The sequence below is a fragment of the Onychomys torridus genome, chromosome 8 (genome assembly GCF_903995425.1).
Source record: "Onychomys torridus chromosome 8, mOncTor1.1, whole genome shotgun sequence".
Taxonomy (NCBI): Eukaryota; Metazoa; Chordata; class Mammalia; order Rodentia; family Cricetidae; genus Onychomys; species Onychomys torridus.
This window is the reverse complement of record NC_050450.1, coordinates 17,432,344-17,448,769: the sequence shown is the minus strand read 5'-3', so window position 1 is coordinate 17,448,769 and position 16,426 is coordinate 17,432,344. Positions and strand designations below refer to the sequence as shown.

The window sequence follows — 16,426 nt, the reverse complement described above, 5'->3', positions numbered from 1 at the left end:
TGTGTCTGAATCTGCTTCTGATTCTGGCTGTCGGGACAGGGCCCCCTCCCCTCCTTCCTTCCCGGCCCGAGCAGCTCCGCCCCCGGCTAGGACCAGGCTCGCGCCTGCTGAGCCCCCCACCCATTTCTGGCACAGCTCCTCCGCCCTTGCAGCAGCCAGGAGGAGGCTGCAGCCCCGGCGCCCCAGGCCCCGCCCGCCCAGGGCCCTTCCCGGGAGGCCGGGAGACCTGCTCCTCCTGGCCCTCCGTGGGTGAGTGCTGGCGGCCGGCGGCGGGTGGGGCCTCCGCGGGCGGAGGCACCGGGAGCGGGGGCGACGCCTGTCAACGCTCCAGGCCTAGCAGGAGGACTCGCCAACATCCCTGCTGCTGTGCTCGGCCCCGGGCGTGCCCGTGGCTGCTCCCACTTCTGGGCCTGTGCTGAGGCCGCCCGGGGGCTCTGCTATCTTGGCACTGCAGACCCGGCAGGCAGAGTCTCGGACTAGGCGCTCTCTCCTCGAGGGCAGAATCGTGGGGCGGAAGCTGGCTGGTTGACCCACAGCGGCCACGGCCATGCCCACCTGGCCCTGGGGGCTGCTGCTGACCGCGGGCACGCTCTCCGCTGCACTGAGCCCAGGGCTGCCGGCCACCGCCGACCCCTGCTATGATGAGGCGGGTGAGCCCCGCTGTTGTGTACCAGGCCTAGTGAACGCTGCTCTGGGCCGAGAGGTGCTGGCGTCCAGCACGTGCGGGAGTCCGGCCAATCGCGTCTGCGATTCCTCGGACCCGCAGCGGGCACACTCTGCAGACCTCCTGACCTCTGCTCCGGGCACTACAAGTCCTCTCTGTTGGCGCTCCGATTTGCTGCAACGGGCACCCTTCAACGTAACCCTCACGGTGCCCCTGGGGAAGGCTTTTGAGCTGGTCTTCGTGAGCCTTCGCTTCTGCTCAGCTCCCCCTACCTCCGTGGCCCTGCTTAAGTCGCAGGACCATGGCCGCAGCTGGGTCCCCCTGGGCTTCTTCTCCTCCAGCTGTAGCCTGGACTATGGCCGTCCGCCTGCTCCTGCTGATGGCCCTGCTGGTCCAGGGCCAGAAGCCCTCTGCTTCCCAGCCCCCCAGACCCAGTCTGATGGTGGAGGCCTTCTGGCCTTCAGTGTGCAGGATGGCAGCCCACAAGGCCTGGATCTGGACAACAGTCCCGTGCTCCAAGACTGGGTGACTGCCACAGATATTCGCATATTACTCACAAGGCCTGCCACACTGGGGGACCTGAGGGACCGGGAAGTCACCGTCCCTTACTCCTACTCAGCTACTGAGCTCCAGGTGGGAGGTCGATGCAAGTGCAACGGGCATGCCTCACGGTGTCTGTTGGATAGCCACGGCCACCTGATCTGCGACTGCCAGCATGGTACAGAGGGCCCCGATTGCAGCCGCTGCAAGCCCTTCTACTGCGACAGGCCATGGCAGCGGGCTACAGGGCAGGAAGCCCACGCTTGCCTTGGTGAGGCCTTGGAGGGTAGCCCGGGGACTTCTGGCCAGGCAGGGCTGCCCCTGACTGATCCCTCCCTGCAGCTTGTTCCTGCAATGGCCATGCCCGAAGATGCCGTTTCAACATGGAGCTGTACCGTCTGTCCGGCCGCCGCAGTGGGGGGGTGTGCCTCAATTGCCGGCACAATACTGCGGGTCGCCACTGCCACTACTGTCGGGAGGGATTCTACCGTGACCCAGGCCGTGTCCTGAGTGACCGTCGCGCTTGCAGAGGTGAGCCCACACCTGCATGCCTTCATGCTCTACTTCCCCAGAACCCCGACGCTCTTCTGAACGAGCCCCTCACTTCTGTTCTCAGCTTGTGACTGCCATCCAGTTGGTGCTGCTGGCAAAACCTGTAACCAGACCACAGGCCAGTGTCCCTGTAAGGATGGTGTTACTGGCCTCACCTGTAACCGCTGTGCCCCAGGCTTCCAGCAGAGCCGTTCTCCTGTGGCGCCCTGTGTTAGTGAGTGACCCTGCCCTGTCTCAGTCACCTCAGCCAAAGACATCAGCTACAACTGTTGTCTGTCTGTCCCCTGAGCCCTTCAGATCCCCGCTGCCTCCCCATCATAGACTATTCTCCCACGCTCCTTAGAGACCCCTGTCCCTGGACCCACTGAAGAAAGCAGTCCTGTGGAGCCACAGGGTGAGTGGACACCGGAGTCCCAGACTGGTATGACCCTGGAGAAGGGGGCTATAGCTGAATCAGACCAGTGTGGGGGAGAGGCGTGGGACTCTGCTAGCCTTCACCCTTTCCCCTAGACTGTGAGTCACATTGCAGACCTGCGCGTGGCAACTACCGAATCAGCCTGAAGAAGTTCTGCCGGAAGGATTATGGTAGGCTGCCTCTCCCCAGCCCTTGTATCTCACCCCCAACTCCTTTGAACACCTTGACCTTGGCTGTACTTCAAGCCTCATCCTCTCCTGGGGTTTCCCACTGATGTCGGCTCCGCCCATTCAGCAGCTAGGTCTTCAATGTACCTCCCTCTAGTGGGTGGCCTCTTTATGTCCTTCCCAAGCCGGGTGGGCACTCTGTGGGTGGGACCCCTTCCGGTCCTGCCCTTCCTGGCCTGGTCGCTTTCTCACACCCTCCCTCCCCCACCCCCAGCGGTGCAGGTGTCAGTGGGTGCGCGGGGCGAGGCCCGCGGCGCGTGGACACGCTTTCCGGTAGCAGTGCTTGCTGTGTTCCGCAGCGGCGAGGAGCGCGCTCGGCGCGGGAGCAACGCGCTGTGGGTCCCAACCCTAGACGCGGCCTGCGGTTGCCCGCGCCTCCTCCCCGGCCGGCGTTACTTGCTGCTGGGGGGCGGGCCCGGGGCTGCGGCTGGAAGCACTGCGGGCCGGGGACCCGGGCTCAGCGCTGCCCGGGGGAGCCTCGTGCTGCCTTGGAGAGACGCCTGGACACGGCGCCTGCGGAGGCTGCAGAGGCGCGAGCGGCGGGGGCGCTGCGGGACCGCGTGAACCTGCGAGCTGGGCGTGGACTGGGCGGGCACTGCTCTTATCACTGGGCGTGTCCATCAGTGCCTTAGCCTGCTGGAAGTGTCACGTGCGTCGCCATCTAATTTCCCCCTTCCTCCCCCCATCCTTGCTTTTAACTTCTTTGGCGACCCCCGACCCCCAACACAGAGGGGTGTGAAGGCTCTAAGAGCTACCTGGAGGCTCCGAGGGCAGTCGTCACCCTCAGAGGACCCTGATCTCATCACCCTGGCTGCCTACTACAAGGGGTATCCTGATATCCAACATCTCTTAATGGATGTGAACCGCCCCACTCCCAGGGGATGCTAGGATCCTTCTGGGGTTTGAGCACGTCCCGTGGGTCACTGATTCATTAACTCTCCGATGCTGTGATACACTAGAGTCCTCCGACCTCCCCAAAGTCACTGTTGCCACCATTGACGCCTGTACACCGCTGTGGGGGTCGTGGTCCAACCGCACAGCCAGGACAGCGACTTCTCCGCCTCCAACCAGGATCTGCAGAGTACTGTGGGCTCCTCCCGTATAAGGATGGCTGCCTCTGTCCAACACCGTGCATCTTGTCCCCACGTCCATTCTAGCCTGCCTCAGCCGGTCGCGCATTTGTGCCCCCATCCGCAGCTGCATCTCTGCCTGTTTCCCTACCTCGTTCTTGTCCCGTAGTCCCCATCTCTGGGGTCCATCCAGTTGTCCCTCTCTGCATCATTTCCTAGTCTTGGCCCAGGTCCCGCCCCTAGCTACATTCTACCCGGCTCAAGACCGGACGTTCGGGGCCACATGTAACCGGGTCAGATGGCGACTTCCACGGGCAGCCATCGGGGTTCCAGATGTCCACGACTTTGCCTTACACGCTAGAGCCCCCACGTCTTGAGGCGAGCCCCCGCCCCCGAGCGCGGGAACCGCTGTTTGGCTAGCCCAGCCTTCCGACTTGGCGGCCGCCAGGCGCGAGCGCGCATGCTCAGAGCCGGCGGCGCGGAGACGCGGGGCGCTCGGGGTGGGCAGCCCGCAAGCGCGTGCTTGTGGGGCGGGGCCGCCTACGCGCGTGCGCAGAAAGGCCAGCGCGGTCCAGCGCAGAGCTGGAGGGAGCGGTGCGGTGCGGGGCGCCGAGGTGGGTGCGCGGCAGGGGCGTGGCGGCTGGATGCGGGGGGTGGGGGGTGTCGCTGTCACCGTGCGCTGACCGGCGGCACGGACGTACTGAGAGAGGGGACACGGGCGGTGCTTGGTGTCCTGGTCGCAGCAGGTTAGGGGGCTCCGAGGGCTGGGGCTCCGGAGGCTGGTGCGTGACGCGGGCCCGGGTGTCAGATCCCTTTGGGCAGGCCTTGCCTTCGGTTGTCGCTGCCTGCTTTCGGCTTTTGTCGTGGGAAAGAACTGTCTCTGTGTCAACCTTCCCTTGGGGCACTTTCCGTCCCTGCGGAATAGGAAATCCTCTTTCTGTGTTTGCTCAAAATTGCGGCAGTGTTCATATACCTTTGCCCTCGGAGACCTGCAACAGTTCGAGCCCTTCTCTTGCCAAAGATGACACAGCTGCCCACCTGGCGCTAAGGTACTTTCCTTGCCTGAGAGCCTGTCCAGCTAGTGTCCCTGACCCGACTGGGTGGCCTGTGTCGCCTGTGCCTTACTTTGGCCCTGTGCTTCTGGGGTCTTGAATAACGTAGCCGGAGGGCAGAGCTGGCACCATATGGGGCGGGCTCCACATGACAGAAGTCAGTCTATCAGGGATGCTGGCAGCCGGGCCACAGTTTTCCTTGACAAACCTGGCTCAATTCAGAAACAGTTGTGCTCAGGTCTTGGATTAAGGCTCACTGAGCTAACTTTGAGCGCCAAAGTTTGTCTAAACCAACTGGCTCATATGCAGGTATAGGTTGGCTTTTATGACAGTGGTGTTACCGTCTTTCCAAAGTGGGTAGAGGCTCAAAATGATTTTCCTCATTTCATGTGTTCTGCTGGAAGACCAGCAGGTGACTTCCAGGCAGTTGTACAGCTGCTCCATAATTTGACACATTTGCCATTTCATCCACTTGGGGTCAAGGACTCCATTCTCATGTTTATCCCCCACCCCTGCCATAGGCACCTGTAAATGTTCACTGAGTTGTAGAAATGAGTGTGCTCATGCTCTCTCAAGCTCCGCTGGTGTGAATTCTGTGTAGCCTAGGTTGGTGTCAAGACCAACCCCCACAAGTGATCAAGACATTTCAGATATTTGATAGTGATCATTCCTATTGAGTGGTGTGACCCCTACAAGTACTTCCTTTAATCCTCACCTAATCTCCTCAGGACTCAGATAAAGACTTTATGGGATGTACTGAGTGTATTTAGAATCTGGTCTTTATGTGAATAGGCCACATTGCTTTCACTGGTGGCTCCCCCATGGCCTGGCATTCAGTGGGCCAGGCACTCTCTTAAGTGGTTGTTGGAGGGAATAGAGATGCCATTTTCTGAGTGATAGATGTCAGCTAGTGAACTAGCCATGTCATGGCTTTCAGCTGGATTAAGGTGGCCTTTTGGGTTACAGAAGTAATCTAGTGATCCTGCTAGGGTTTTCATAACAACAATCAAATTCACCTCCCTGGGACTGCAAGTTCACCTGCATGTGTACCTTACTAGCTCTGACTAACCACACTTGCCAGGACTGTCCAGCAAGTCTCAGTGACCTTGGGTACACAGTGTTGCTCCTAATCCTTATTAGAGACTGAGCCAACCTCAAAAGACATAGTAAAGTGTTTGCCTTTGCATGGTTTCTAGTTTAAAGTACACAGGACAATGAAATGGGTTGTAAAAAACAGTTAACATTTGCCCTGTTCAATGTTTTACCTCTTTGAGCATACCTTTTCTGTTTTGACAACTCTAAATAGAAGAAGAAAAAAAAAACCTTTACAAACAGCTGTTTCAGTGGCTGTTTGCAGCCATCACCTTCTAACTACAGATAAAGTTTTTTTTAAAAGCCCTCAGGCCTTTTACTGAGAACAAGCCTGCATTTCATTATATGGGGGTTTTCACTACTCTTTCAACATGTGTTTATTGAATTCATACTTCCAACAGTGCTTACCGAGTATATGTGAGACCCTGTGTTCAATGCCCAGGACCTGGGGTGGGGTGGGAATGAGCTGGGTGTGGTTGCATGCAATTATAATCTCAGTAGGGAGACTGAGGCAAAAGGATCAAATTTTAGGCCAGAGCAGGACTGCATTTCAAAACGACAGAAAGGGCTGGGAACACGCTCAGTAATAGGATTCTTATCTAGAGTGCACACGGCCCTAGGCTCAGTCCCCAGTGCTAAAGGAAAAAAAGACAGAAAATGCTCTGTGTGTGTGTGTGTGTGTGTGTGTGTGTGTGTGTGTGTGTGTGTGTTTGCTGTGGACACAGTGTTGAGTGAGATTTGGAAGCTTCTGAGAGAGTGTGGCTTGTGAGGGACTTGGTCAGATGAATGTGTTCTAAAGCTGTGGGGCCACTGTGCTGAGTGTGGGCACTGTTGAGGTACCATCAGACAGTCATAAAACAGAGGGGCCGGACTGAGACAAGCAGCGGGCAGAGTGGCAGGACCCAGGGTGGAAGGGGTGAGTGGCAGCCAGAGGCCACAGTGCATTGGAGTACAGAAAGAGACAGGCTTGGGAAGGAATCAGGCTTTGAGTTTGGAGAGGTGCCAGGCAGTGGGTAAAGTGTCTCCTGGTCTGGAGCCAAAGAGGTGTGCATGGGGCTCGAGAGTGGGAAACGTTCCTGTGTGGCATTTAAGCTGGGGAGTGAGTGGGCTGTACATACAGACTCCTGGTGCTATGTCCTTAAGTCACTAAATAAGGGAGAAGACTGGTTTGTAGCCTGCTGCTTTGTAGGTGGAGTAGAGTAAGGGATGAGCTTTGTGTTTCTGTCAGAGACCCAGGTTTTCTATGGAGTAAAAGGAGGTGCTAAAGACCAAAGGTACAACCTTCCTTGGCTTCGTTGCCTTCCAGGGACTTTTCCTGTCTACCTTTTGGGGAACCTCTAGACTGGGTGCCACTTATCTCAAAAGGTCCCATTTTCCTCCATTGGTTGGACCTCTCAGTGTATTCTCACAGTTAGAACTCACAGTTAGAGCATGCCTTGCCTTCCTTCCAGGCCTCCAGCTTCTGGGTGGTCAGCCTTAGAGACAGGCAGGACTTAGGGAAGAACTGAGCGAGGTCAAGCATGTGGTGTCCACTCTATAGTCTGTCTTCCACATTGTGGGGGCCACATGGATAAGGAGAAACTGGTTCTGTCACGGGAGCCCCTGTCTGCCACAGCCTTGGAGCACTTGTCTGTGGGCTATGCAATCTGTACTGTACCCTCCAGCCTGGCATGTTGTCCTGCAAGTGATGGACTGCCACACTGTTGCTGAAACTCTGCCCTGCCTGATTTTTCACCTGTTTGTTTTGTGGTACTGGGATCTGAACACGGGACTTCTGCCTAGTGCTAGGCAAGTATTCTAACCACTGAACTCTATCTCTAAACTTGGTTTTGATTTTTTTTTTTTTTTTTTTTTTGAAACGGGCTCTCACTGTGTAGCCTAGGCTGACTTCAAACTCATGATCCTCCTGTGTCGGCCTCCTGAGTGTTGGGATCACAGGTACGTGACTCGTCTCCCAGCTTGTTACACAGTTTAATTGGGTTCTACCCACTCTCAGAGACTCTGATGAGTCTCTTATGAATAAAAACTGGTTTGCTGTTCTAAGTGTAACTCATTGTCTGGGTCTCACCGAAGGCTGCTCTCCCTTCACCAGCCTGGCCTTGAATCACTTTGTTCCTTCTCTCTAGATCCATCTTTCCCAGCAAAGCCCTTCAGGCTTCCTGTCTTGGAAGCTTGTGGACTCTTAGAAGAATTAAGTCATGGGACATATTCCTGCCCTGCAGTATTTTTCTCTCTTCATGGGTTCCTTCAGCCCTTCCTAGCACAACACGTCCCTTTGTTAGCAGCTCAGTAAATCCCAGACTTTTAGGCTTCTTGGAACCTGTGAACTGGACTATAAATGTCTTTGTTTTCCCCCTTTGTGGGTGTGTGTATATGTGTAAGTGAGTTCTTATGTGTAGAGGTCAGAGTTCGACATTTGATGTCTCAATTGCTCTCCACCTTATCTTTTGAGATAGTCTCTCTCACAGGGACCTGGGGCTTGCCAGTTCAGCTAAACTGGCCAGTGAGCCCCACTGACCTCCTGTCTCTACCTCCCCAGTGTTGGTATTATAGGTATGTACCTGCCACATCCAGCCTTGTATGTGGATTCTGGGGGGTTGGACACTTACATCCTCATGCTTCAATAACAAACACTTTACCAACTGAGTCATTCTCCACCCTTAGACTGCCTTTTGATCTGAACCATAAAGATACTCACTGGCCTATGCCCTTGTTCCAAACAGCATCTAGACCCAGAAGGATCTCTGTGTTTGGTGGCTTTGTCCTTCACTCAGGTTTTCTGTGCCACTGCCTGGAGCTAAGGCTTCCTCACCCTTCAGGACCCAGCTGAGGCAGACACTCTAGGAAGCCGTTTCTGAGCCCTGTTTCCTTGTGGGCAGAGGGCTCTGATGCCCTGTGTTTCCAGTCATAGTGCCTGTACCTTCAAGTACTTGGCCAGTATTCTGTCCTGATCATGGCTTCCTGAGATGAGAGCTGAGGAATGCCTCACGTCTTTGTCCTCCGGCACTTGGCACCTTGGCATGCAGGAAGCATGTCTTGAATGCTTATTAAAATGATTAAGCCTTCATGACTCCCAAACAGCTGTCTTACTTGGTCTGAAGATGATGTTTGCTGAGAACCTGCCATGTGCCTAGCCTTGTAAGGCACACCTGTCTCAGACACCTAACTTGGAACTCTTGGATCTGGAAATTCTGCTGCTGCTGTCATTTGGCTGAAATTTTTTTCCCTCAGATTCTCATTCTGTACAAACTGAGAGGCTCTTTTCCTGACTTGCTGTGGGAAGAAAAGAGCCCTATAGAGATCCAGCCCCTGCCTGTGTCTAGAATGGCTAGCCAAGCTTGGGTCTCAGAGTCCCACATATGATCTTAGGCACCTCTAAGAAGACCTGCATTTGAACTTCCAGCTGGCAAGCAGTCCAGCTGGCCCATAGTGCTGTGACTCAAGCCTCATTACTGGTTACATCCCTTTTGTACCTGGCACGTGCCTGCCATTGTGTGCCACCAGCAAAAGGCCCACTATCAAGTTCCCTGTAACCAGCTTCTTAGGGAGTCAACTGTGAGCACCAGTCACTATTAATACTTGAGAAATTCCTATGCTGTGCTTCAGGGCTGAGGTAGCATACAGCCTGCCATCTGGGGTCACTGCATAGGACGAGTTTGTTAAGGCTTCCTACTGCTACTCAGCCTTCAAACTTAACCTGTTTCCTTCTCTGGTTTCTTCCTTCCCAGGCACGCAGAGTGTAACGTGTCATTTGGGTACAGAAGCTGTTGTAATCCAGTAGAAGAATAGGGCAATGCCTCAGTGTGCTGAAGGGGTGGAAACCGACGTGGATAAGGGGGCACTGGCCTGGAAGGTCACTGGAGGGACCCTGAAGGAGATTTGATTAGCATGAGCTAAGAAAGGAAGGGACAAATATGTCCTGCCCCTCCTCCTTCATGTCCCTTAGAAGGAGCATGCCTTCTGATTGTATCATGAGGACTGTAGTTTGCACTGCGTGGCCAGTGCTCCTGAAGCTGCTGTGGGAGGGCAGGAAGGGTGGAGGACAGGAAGGGTCTCAGGTTAGAGCTTGTGACAAGCCAGTCCCTGGACGTGGAGAAAGTGCTGGGGTTTGAGCTGAGTCGCGGCAGAGCATGAAGGTCATGAGATGTGTGGACTGCCTCGGAAGCAGCTGAAGGTGAGGGACCGGAGCTCACAGGCGTAGGTAGGTTGAGAGGAAGCTGGTGTCTACAGCGGTGACATTGAGGAGACCTCCACAGAGAGCAGCCTAGGGTGTGACATCCGCCATGAGTGCTTTGGGGAGATAAGGGCCTGGGGTATCTGCTGTGTGGTGCTGGGTAGTGATGTCCTAAAGGATAGGTGCAGCCTGCTGTTGCCAGCTCTTGGATGCTGAGGAAATTTAAAAGAAGAGGCAGGGCTAGAATAGGGCCTTGGTGAGGGTCCCCAGAAATGAGATCAGAACCCTGGAGGGGCTGACCTTGGGCCTTGGCGCCAAGTGGGATCCAGATTAAGGAAGCTCCTGCCTGACAGCTTGCCCTTCTCGAAGAGGTCAGGGCAAGGCTGTGAGCCAGTGCCTGGGAACGGGAGAGGTGCTGGAGGCAAGCCGAGAAGGCCTGCTGCCAGGCAGCGCCCAGAGCCCGACACGATCAAGTCCCGTGAACAGATGGTTTGGGTCCCTCTTCAGCTCTCATGTGGGTGTAGAGAAGCGTGCGTCAGCTTGGCTGCCTCCCACACGGTGGGAGCTGAGGTTTGGTGTGGCTGGTCTAGGCTTAGCTGCAAAGGAGCAGGGTGAAGGGGCTGGCAGACGAGGGGAAGGAGCACTGTGTATGCTGAGGCACTAAGAAATGGGTGCTAGGCCTGCCATGGTGGCACACACCTTTAATCCCAGAACTAGAGAGACAGAGACAGGCAGATCTCTGTAAGTTTGAGGCCAGGTGGTCTACAGGTGAGTTGCAGCTCTACATGGTGAGAACCTATCTGGGCGTGGGGGAGAGGAGAGACACACAGACAGACAGGCAGACAGACTGACTGACAGACACTGTTTATGAATATTTGGCCTCTGGGTAGAATGAGGTTGGATGACCTGGGTATATATAATAGTAGAAATGTAAAGGTTTTTATTTTAATGTAGGGTGTGTGTGTGTGTGTGTGTGTGTGTGTGTGTGTGTGTGTGTGTGTATGGCAGCACCGGGGGCCTGAGGCAGGGCTGCTCAACCCACCCTTCTAGTGATAACAGCACAGAGAACAAGGCTATGGGCTGGAGGCAGGTGGCCAGAGACCTAGAGAAGGGAGGGGCAGGGATTCCTCCAGAGAGGGAGGTGTGTGTGGTGGTGATGGGGGTGCCATAGGCTAGTTCAGAAACAAGAAGAGAGAGAAGGAGGGTCCTGGGGGAGCAGGGTAAGAAGGAGGAGTAGGGGTTGAACATCCTGACGCCCAGAGTGAGTCTCATCACCCCGACTGTTGGCACCACTCCGCTCTGGAGGTTCTCTTAGGCAGTGGGGCTCAGAGGAGGCCAGGTCTCCAAGGGAGTAGTCTGGAAGCATGTCTGTGTGGGACCTCTCCCATCATGACATTCTGCCTGTGAAGGCCCACGGTGGCTTGTACCCTAAATGCAACATACCCCAGGTGGTCAGCCTGCCTTCAGTCCCTTCTAACAGTGATTCTGATGGCTGCTGCTTCTGTAACCACTTTCCTGGCAACAGAGAGATCTCTCGAGAATGAAAGCCCATACTTCCTCATGTCAGTGCCCTGGTGGCATCTGTTCCTAACAGGGTGGGGATGGACCCTCAGTGAACAAAGGCCACTGTGTTGTGCCTCTCACTCCCAGGGGAAGTTAATCTGTCAAGTCTCCTGAACACAGAAGGCTTTCCCTACTGCCGTGTGTTCTGGTCCTCTCCATGGAATGCCACTGTACCTTATCTGCCCTCCCATTGGAGTCTCCTCCAAGAAGGGTTCTACCACCCTAAATATGTCCTATTTATCAGTGTATCTACAAATCTACTTCCTGCCAGTGCTGCAGATATCTTGTTTCTGTATCTGCTACACCCAACTAGGTACAAGAGACCTGGGAGATATTTGAAAGAAAGTTCTGAAAAGACTGGATGTGGGATGGGTGGATTAGGGTAGTTGCCCCTTACTTTTAAGGTTTCTTCTGTGCTATCCTGTGCCAGGGTTGAGGTCTAAGGAGACAGTGGGCATCCAGTACCTCCAGTGCCCAACAATGGGCATCCAGTGCCCAAGATTCCTGACAACTCCCTGAGGTCTTGTATGTCTCTGCAATGTCCAGCAGGTTCTTAGAGAATGGCACATCCTTGGAGATTTGTCCCTAGTGGGTAGGAGGAAAGCTCATGTACCAAGAGGGTGTAATTAGGCCCAGCACCCCTGCCCTGGCCCCGACAGCTGTCGAAGGTGTTCCTCTAGCCCTCCCTCCTCCCTCTCAGTGGTATACCTTTAGGTTACCCACACACACCTCTCCCAGCATCTGCCCGTGCTTGCCATCTCAGATGCTCTCTCAGGTTCCCTACATGCTGGCATTTCTATTCTCAGCCACTGAATCCCCTCCCCACATTCACCACTGGGCCAGGTGCTCAGGGCATGTTGGCACTCTGAGCATCTTATCAGAGAGCAAACCATCACTATCACAATAGTCATAGCCGTGCCTTCCCCGCCCCAGACAGCCCAGGCATTGCCAATGCTGAATAGATGTCGAGGTCTGCTGTGTTCTTTAGTGGTCTGCATATTGCTCCTCCCCTGAACTTACAGGCTCTTTTTTTTTTTTTTTTTTTTCCATGTCCCTGTTGTTAAGATTGAAGGTCAAGCATGGGCATGCCCTGAATTATACTAGTGTGACCTGTGTGGGAGGAACATATGTTTGTCTGTCACATGGAAATGCCCACAGTGCCTCACTGCCCCCTTCTGTTGTCCAGTGTTATCTATGATGCCTGCTAGACATCAGGTTTCCCCTAAGCTCAGGCTTGGGGTCCAGTCTGTCCATTCTTTATTTCTGTCCTACATCCTGCTTCCAGTCTCCAGGAAAGCATGTGGGGATTGCTAAGACTAGGGAGGAAAAGCTGAGCCCTGCCCAGCATGTGGCATGGTGACTAAGGTTCAGTCAGGCAGGGGCCTGGGTCATAGTCAGCTTGTTCCTGTGGCTGGAGAAGCATTGTCAGGCTAAGGCTGCACCGGGGGATAGGGCTCCCTTAGGACAGTCTGTCTTTGTTTGGTGGCTGTGTGTGGATGAGGGTGTGGATACCTTCCCTGCATCACCAGCATTGCAGGAAACTCATGGATCAGCTGGACTCTGCCCCTAAGCTCTTTCTGGGGGCCACTCCATCTGGACCTTCCGTGGCCCACCCACTAGCCCTTCTCTCCACTTTCTCCACTGGACTAGACCCTTCTTTCTCCCTGACTCTTCTATCATAGACATCAGGGTGGCTTTCTAACTGGAGATCTAGGATGTCACATATTAACTTCTCCTGCTTCCCATCTCACACCAGTTTCTCAGTACTGCCCACCAAAGACCCCCAACTTAGTGGTGTCTCCCCCACCTTCCTTCCTGCAATGCTATCCCTCAGTACCCTGTCTTCACCCAGCCCAACCAGCTCCCCATGTCTATAGACTTGAGGTAACATCACTGTGTTCACTGTGTGCATTTATGGTTGTGGGTCTCTTCTGGAGCCCTGCTCTGTTTTATCCCCAGGGTCCAGCCTGAGGCAGGCAGGGAGGAGCAACTAACTAAAAGACTGAGGAATGAATAAATGTTTGGAGCAAAGGGAGCTATGGTTGTTGTTGGCTCCTCCATTCCCTGTGACAAGGACAAGGAGCTAGGAAGGGAAGACACCCAGTGTCCAGGTGTTACAATGTAAACCTCAGGGCACAGTCTGTATGTCACATGCTAAGGAGTTTGTTTTCAAGTCCGCCTGTTTGGGAAAAGAGGTGAGAAATCAGTCTCATGACTAAAGCAGTGTTTTGGGACAGCCTCATGGTATTGAAAAGGGAGTCCTGACCTTGCTGAGGACGGGAGCTAGGGCAGAGCTAACTCAAGAGGCCTACACCTCAGGCAGAGCAGTGCTGTGTGGAAGGCGCACAGGCCTTAGGATTTCAGCAGACTGGGTGTTCCTCCGTGCAGGGGACTCTCCAGCACCTCTCCTCTCCCACTGCCTTCATCTTTAATTGCAGTAAATCCTGTGCTGTCAGGCTAGCCTTGGGACTGAACAGGGTGGGCTGTGCAGCCACACCTTTGGCAGCCAGCCTGAAGGTGACCTGCTGGGGACCAAGCAGTCAAGCTTGGGTTCATTGGGCCGGTCTTACACCACTACCCAGCCCTACCTCCTGGGCAGAGTCCCACCAGAAGGGATGATGGACAGTCAAGCCAGTGTCAGTGACCATGGTTTCCTCTCAGCCCAGTCCTGGCCACCTTCCTCCTCTGTGGACAGAGGGCAAAACAAAAGCTTACTATAGATGGAAGGTGTTGACTCCTGAGTTTCCCTGGGGCATTTGTGGTAGAAATCTCTTACAGGAGCCGGGCAGCAGTGGCGTACGCCTTAAATCCTAGCACTCAGGAAACAGAGGCAGGCGGATCTGTTCAAGGCCAGCCAGCCTGGTCTACAGAGTGAGATCCAGGACAGACACCAAAACTACACAGAGAAACCCTGTCTCGAAAAAAAGAAAGGAAGGAAGGAAGGTAGGAAGGAAGGAAGGAAGGTAGGAAGGAAGAAAGGAAGGAAGAAAGAAAGAAAGGAGAAATATCTTACAGGAATGCCTCTTCTCAGAGAAGACTGGCCTGGCCATGTGGCTGAGCCTGCAGCCATCTATGGCTCCCCTGAGCCTTTGGTCTTATCCTTGGCAAACCCAGGGCAGCACTGTGGGCAGAGGACACATTCCTATGACAGGTTGCAGGTGTCCTCTGTGACATGTCATCCAATTCAGCAACGTAACATTTTGGGGAACTAGAAAGCATTTCTTTCCGCATACATTTTTTTGTTTTCTTTAAAAGACATACTCTCTTCCTATCTTCAGTACCTTGAACTTTCAAATAGTCACTGTACTGGTAGAGAAAAGGCTGTAAAATGTAGGGGAAGCTGTCAAGTGGAGAAAGATGCAGCTCACGGCAGGGAAGTAAACTGTTGAAAGAGGCAGTTGGGGCTACCACCAGAACCCAAGCTCTGGCCTCACGGCCTATGGAAGAACACACCTTATTAGGGTTGGCCACTGGGATAGTCCTCCCAAAGGCTCCTGAGTATCGAGTGCAGCCTCAAAAGAAAAATGCTGGGACATCTGAGCTGTCCTGGTGTGTCATGCTGATGGAGTACTGTCTATAAACAGTCTTGGTTTAACCCTTACACCAGAACCTCTATCCGTTCACGCCCTTCTCCATTTCCCACTGTTGTTAGCGTAAAACCCAGGTACCTCTCTGTGTATGCATGTTTTGGCTCCTGCCCTGCTGGCCTCGCTGCTCCTGGTGTTGACTGCATTCTGGCCACACCGCTTGCTCTGCGAGGGTCTTTGTCCCCTTCTCACATGCCTCCAACACTGCTGAGTTCTTCTCCCAACTGTGGCAATTTCATTACTCCATGGAGCCTCAGTAAAATATCCATCCCCCTACAGACCCCTGGTGGAGCCCCTGCCGTCTGAACCATCACCACGATCGTTCCATGGGTTCAGCGGGGGTCAAGTGGCATCTTTCCTCTTTCTTGGAGCAGTGGTGAGGCCCAGAGCTGAAGGCACAGCTATGGAGTGTGTCCCATGCCAGCACATGGGACTGTAGAAGAGCGGCCAGCCAAAGATGCCGCTGAGAGAGCCGGCTCTTCTCTGCTGAAAACTGGAGGAGGGCAGAGAGGCCCTTGGGACAATGCAGTGTTTGTGGTGCAGATCACAACCCCCAGCCCTCAGGCTGAGGGACAGAGGATTCATGAGCACCGTTCACAGTGGCACCACTGTGCAGGGTCCACACCACTGTGTGTGCTGTGTCACCCTAAACAGTGACACGGGGCTATGCCAGGGCTACATAGAGAGGCCCTGTCCCAAAACACCAAAAGGGAGAGAGAGAAAGAAAGGGAGGGAGGAAGGAAGGAAGAAAAGAAAAAGAATTACTTTAATCCCAGCACTCAGGAGGTAGAGGTGGGTTTTTGAGTTCAAAGCCAGCCTGGTCTATAGAGTGAGTTCCAGGCCAGGCCAGGGCTACACAGAGAAACCCTGTCTCAGAAACAAAACAAAAAGGATGAATGAATAAATAAATGATTTAATTCTCCAAAGTGTGAGTATAGAAGCCTGGTTTATTTTATGTTTTTAATGAATTTCGTGCCTTCCTTACTTCCCCATCTCAACGACCAGTCTATAAAAGATATGACTCAGTTGTATTATGTGTGCAAATGTAATAAACGGTTTTGAGAGCCATACACCAAAGTAATAGTGGTAGAAATCTTTCAGTTGAAGAGAGCTAGGACCCAAGCAATGATTTGAACCGTACTCATACGTTTTCCTCTGTAGTTTGGTCTTACCTGATCTTTTGTGATTATGCATTCTTTTTTAATTGATGTAGTTTTAATTTTTTGTGTGTGTACGAGTGTTTTGCCTGCATGTGTATCTGAACCACCCATGGCTTCTGATGCCCTGGAACTGGAATTACAGATGGCTATGAGCCGCACCATGTGGGTGCTGGGAATCAAACCCCAGTCCTCTGGAAGAACAGCCAGTGCTCCCAACCTCTAAGCCATCTCTCCAGCACAATTATGTATTCCTTTATTACATGATAAAAGCATCCTGAGCCCATCTTTTAAAATATTTTTAAATTTTGCTTTATTTTATAATTATGAATG

The 16,426-nt window shown here is 53.9% G+C and overlaps 2 protein-coding genes across 4 annotated transcripts in view; one reads left to right on the top strand and one right to left on the bottom strand.

Annotated features, from left to right (window-relative positions):
- Ntn3 (netrin 3) overlaps positions 1-16,426 on the top strand; it is a 30,634-nt gene continuing 14,208 nt past the window's right edge. Inside the window, exons 1-6 of one of the 2 annotated variants that reach the window (XM_036194530.1) lie at positions 1-1,475; positions 1,547-1,735; positions 1,821-1,970; positions 2,100-2,150; positions 2,267-2,341; positions 2,613-4,082. In XM_036194530.1, the coding sequence (XP_036050423.1) occupies positions 548-1,475; positions 1,547-1,735; positions 1,821-1,970; positions 2,100-2,150; positions 2,267-2,341; positions 2,613-2,962 (1,743 nt within the window). In that variant the 5' untranslated portion in view covers positions 1-547 and the 3' untranslated portion in view covers positions 2,963-4,082. The remainder of the gene's footprint in view (positions 1,476-1,546; positions 1,736-1,820; positions 1,971-2,099; positions 2,151-2,266; positions 2,342-2,612; positions 4,083-16,426) is intronic. The other variant, XM_036194531.1, reaches the window with a different exon arrangement.
- LOC118588292 (SH3 domain-containing protein C23A1.17-like) lies at positions 3,080-15,399 on the bottom strand. Of its 2 annotated transcripts, none has more exons than XM_036194536.1 (2): positions 15,018-15,399; positions 3,080-4,382 (listed from the first exon to the last, which is right to left on the bottom strand). In XM_036194536.1, exons 1-2 carry the CDS (start codon positions 15,080-15,082, stop codon positions 3,728-3,730), a joined length of 720 nt encoding a protein of 239 aa, XP_036050429.1. In that variant the 5' UTR covers positions 15,083-15,399; the 3' UTR covers positions 3,080-3,727. The 2 variants fall into 2 exon arrangements, with proteins under 2 accessions (XP_036050429.1, XP_036050430.1); XM_036194537.1 differs by lacking the exon at positions 15,018-15,399 and adding an exon at positions 14,363-15,003.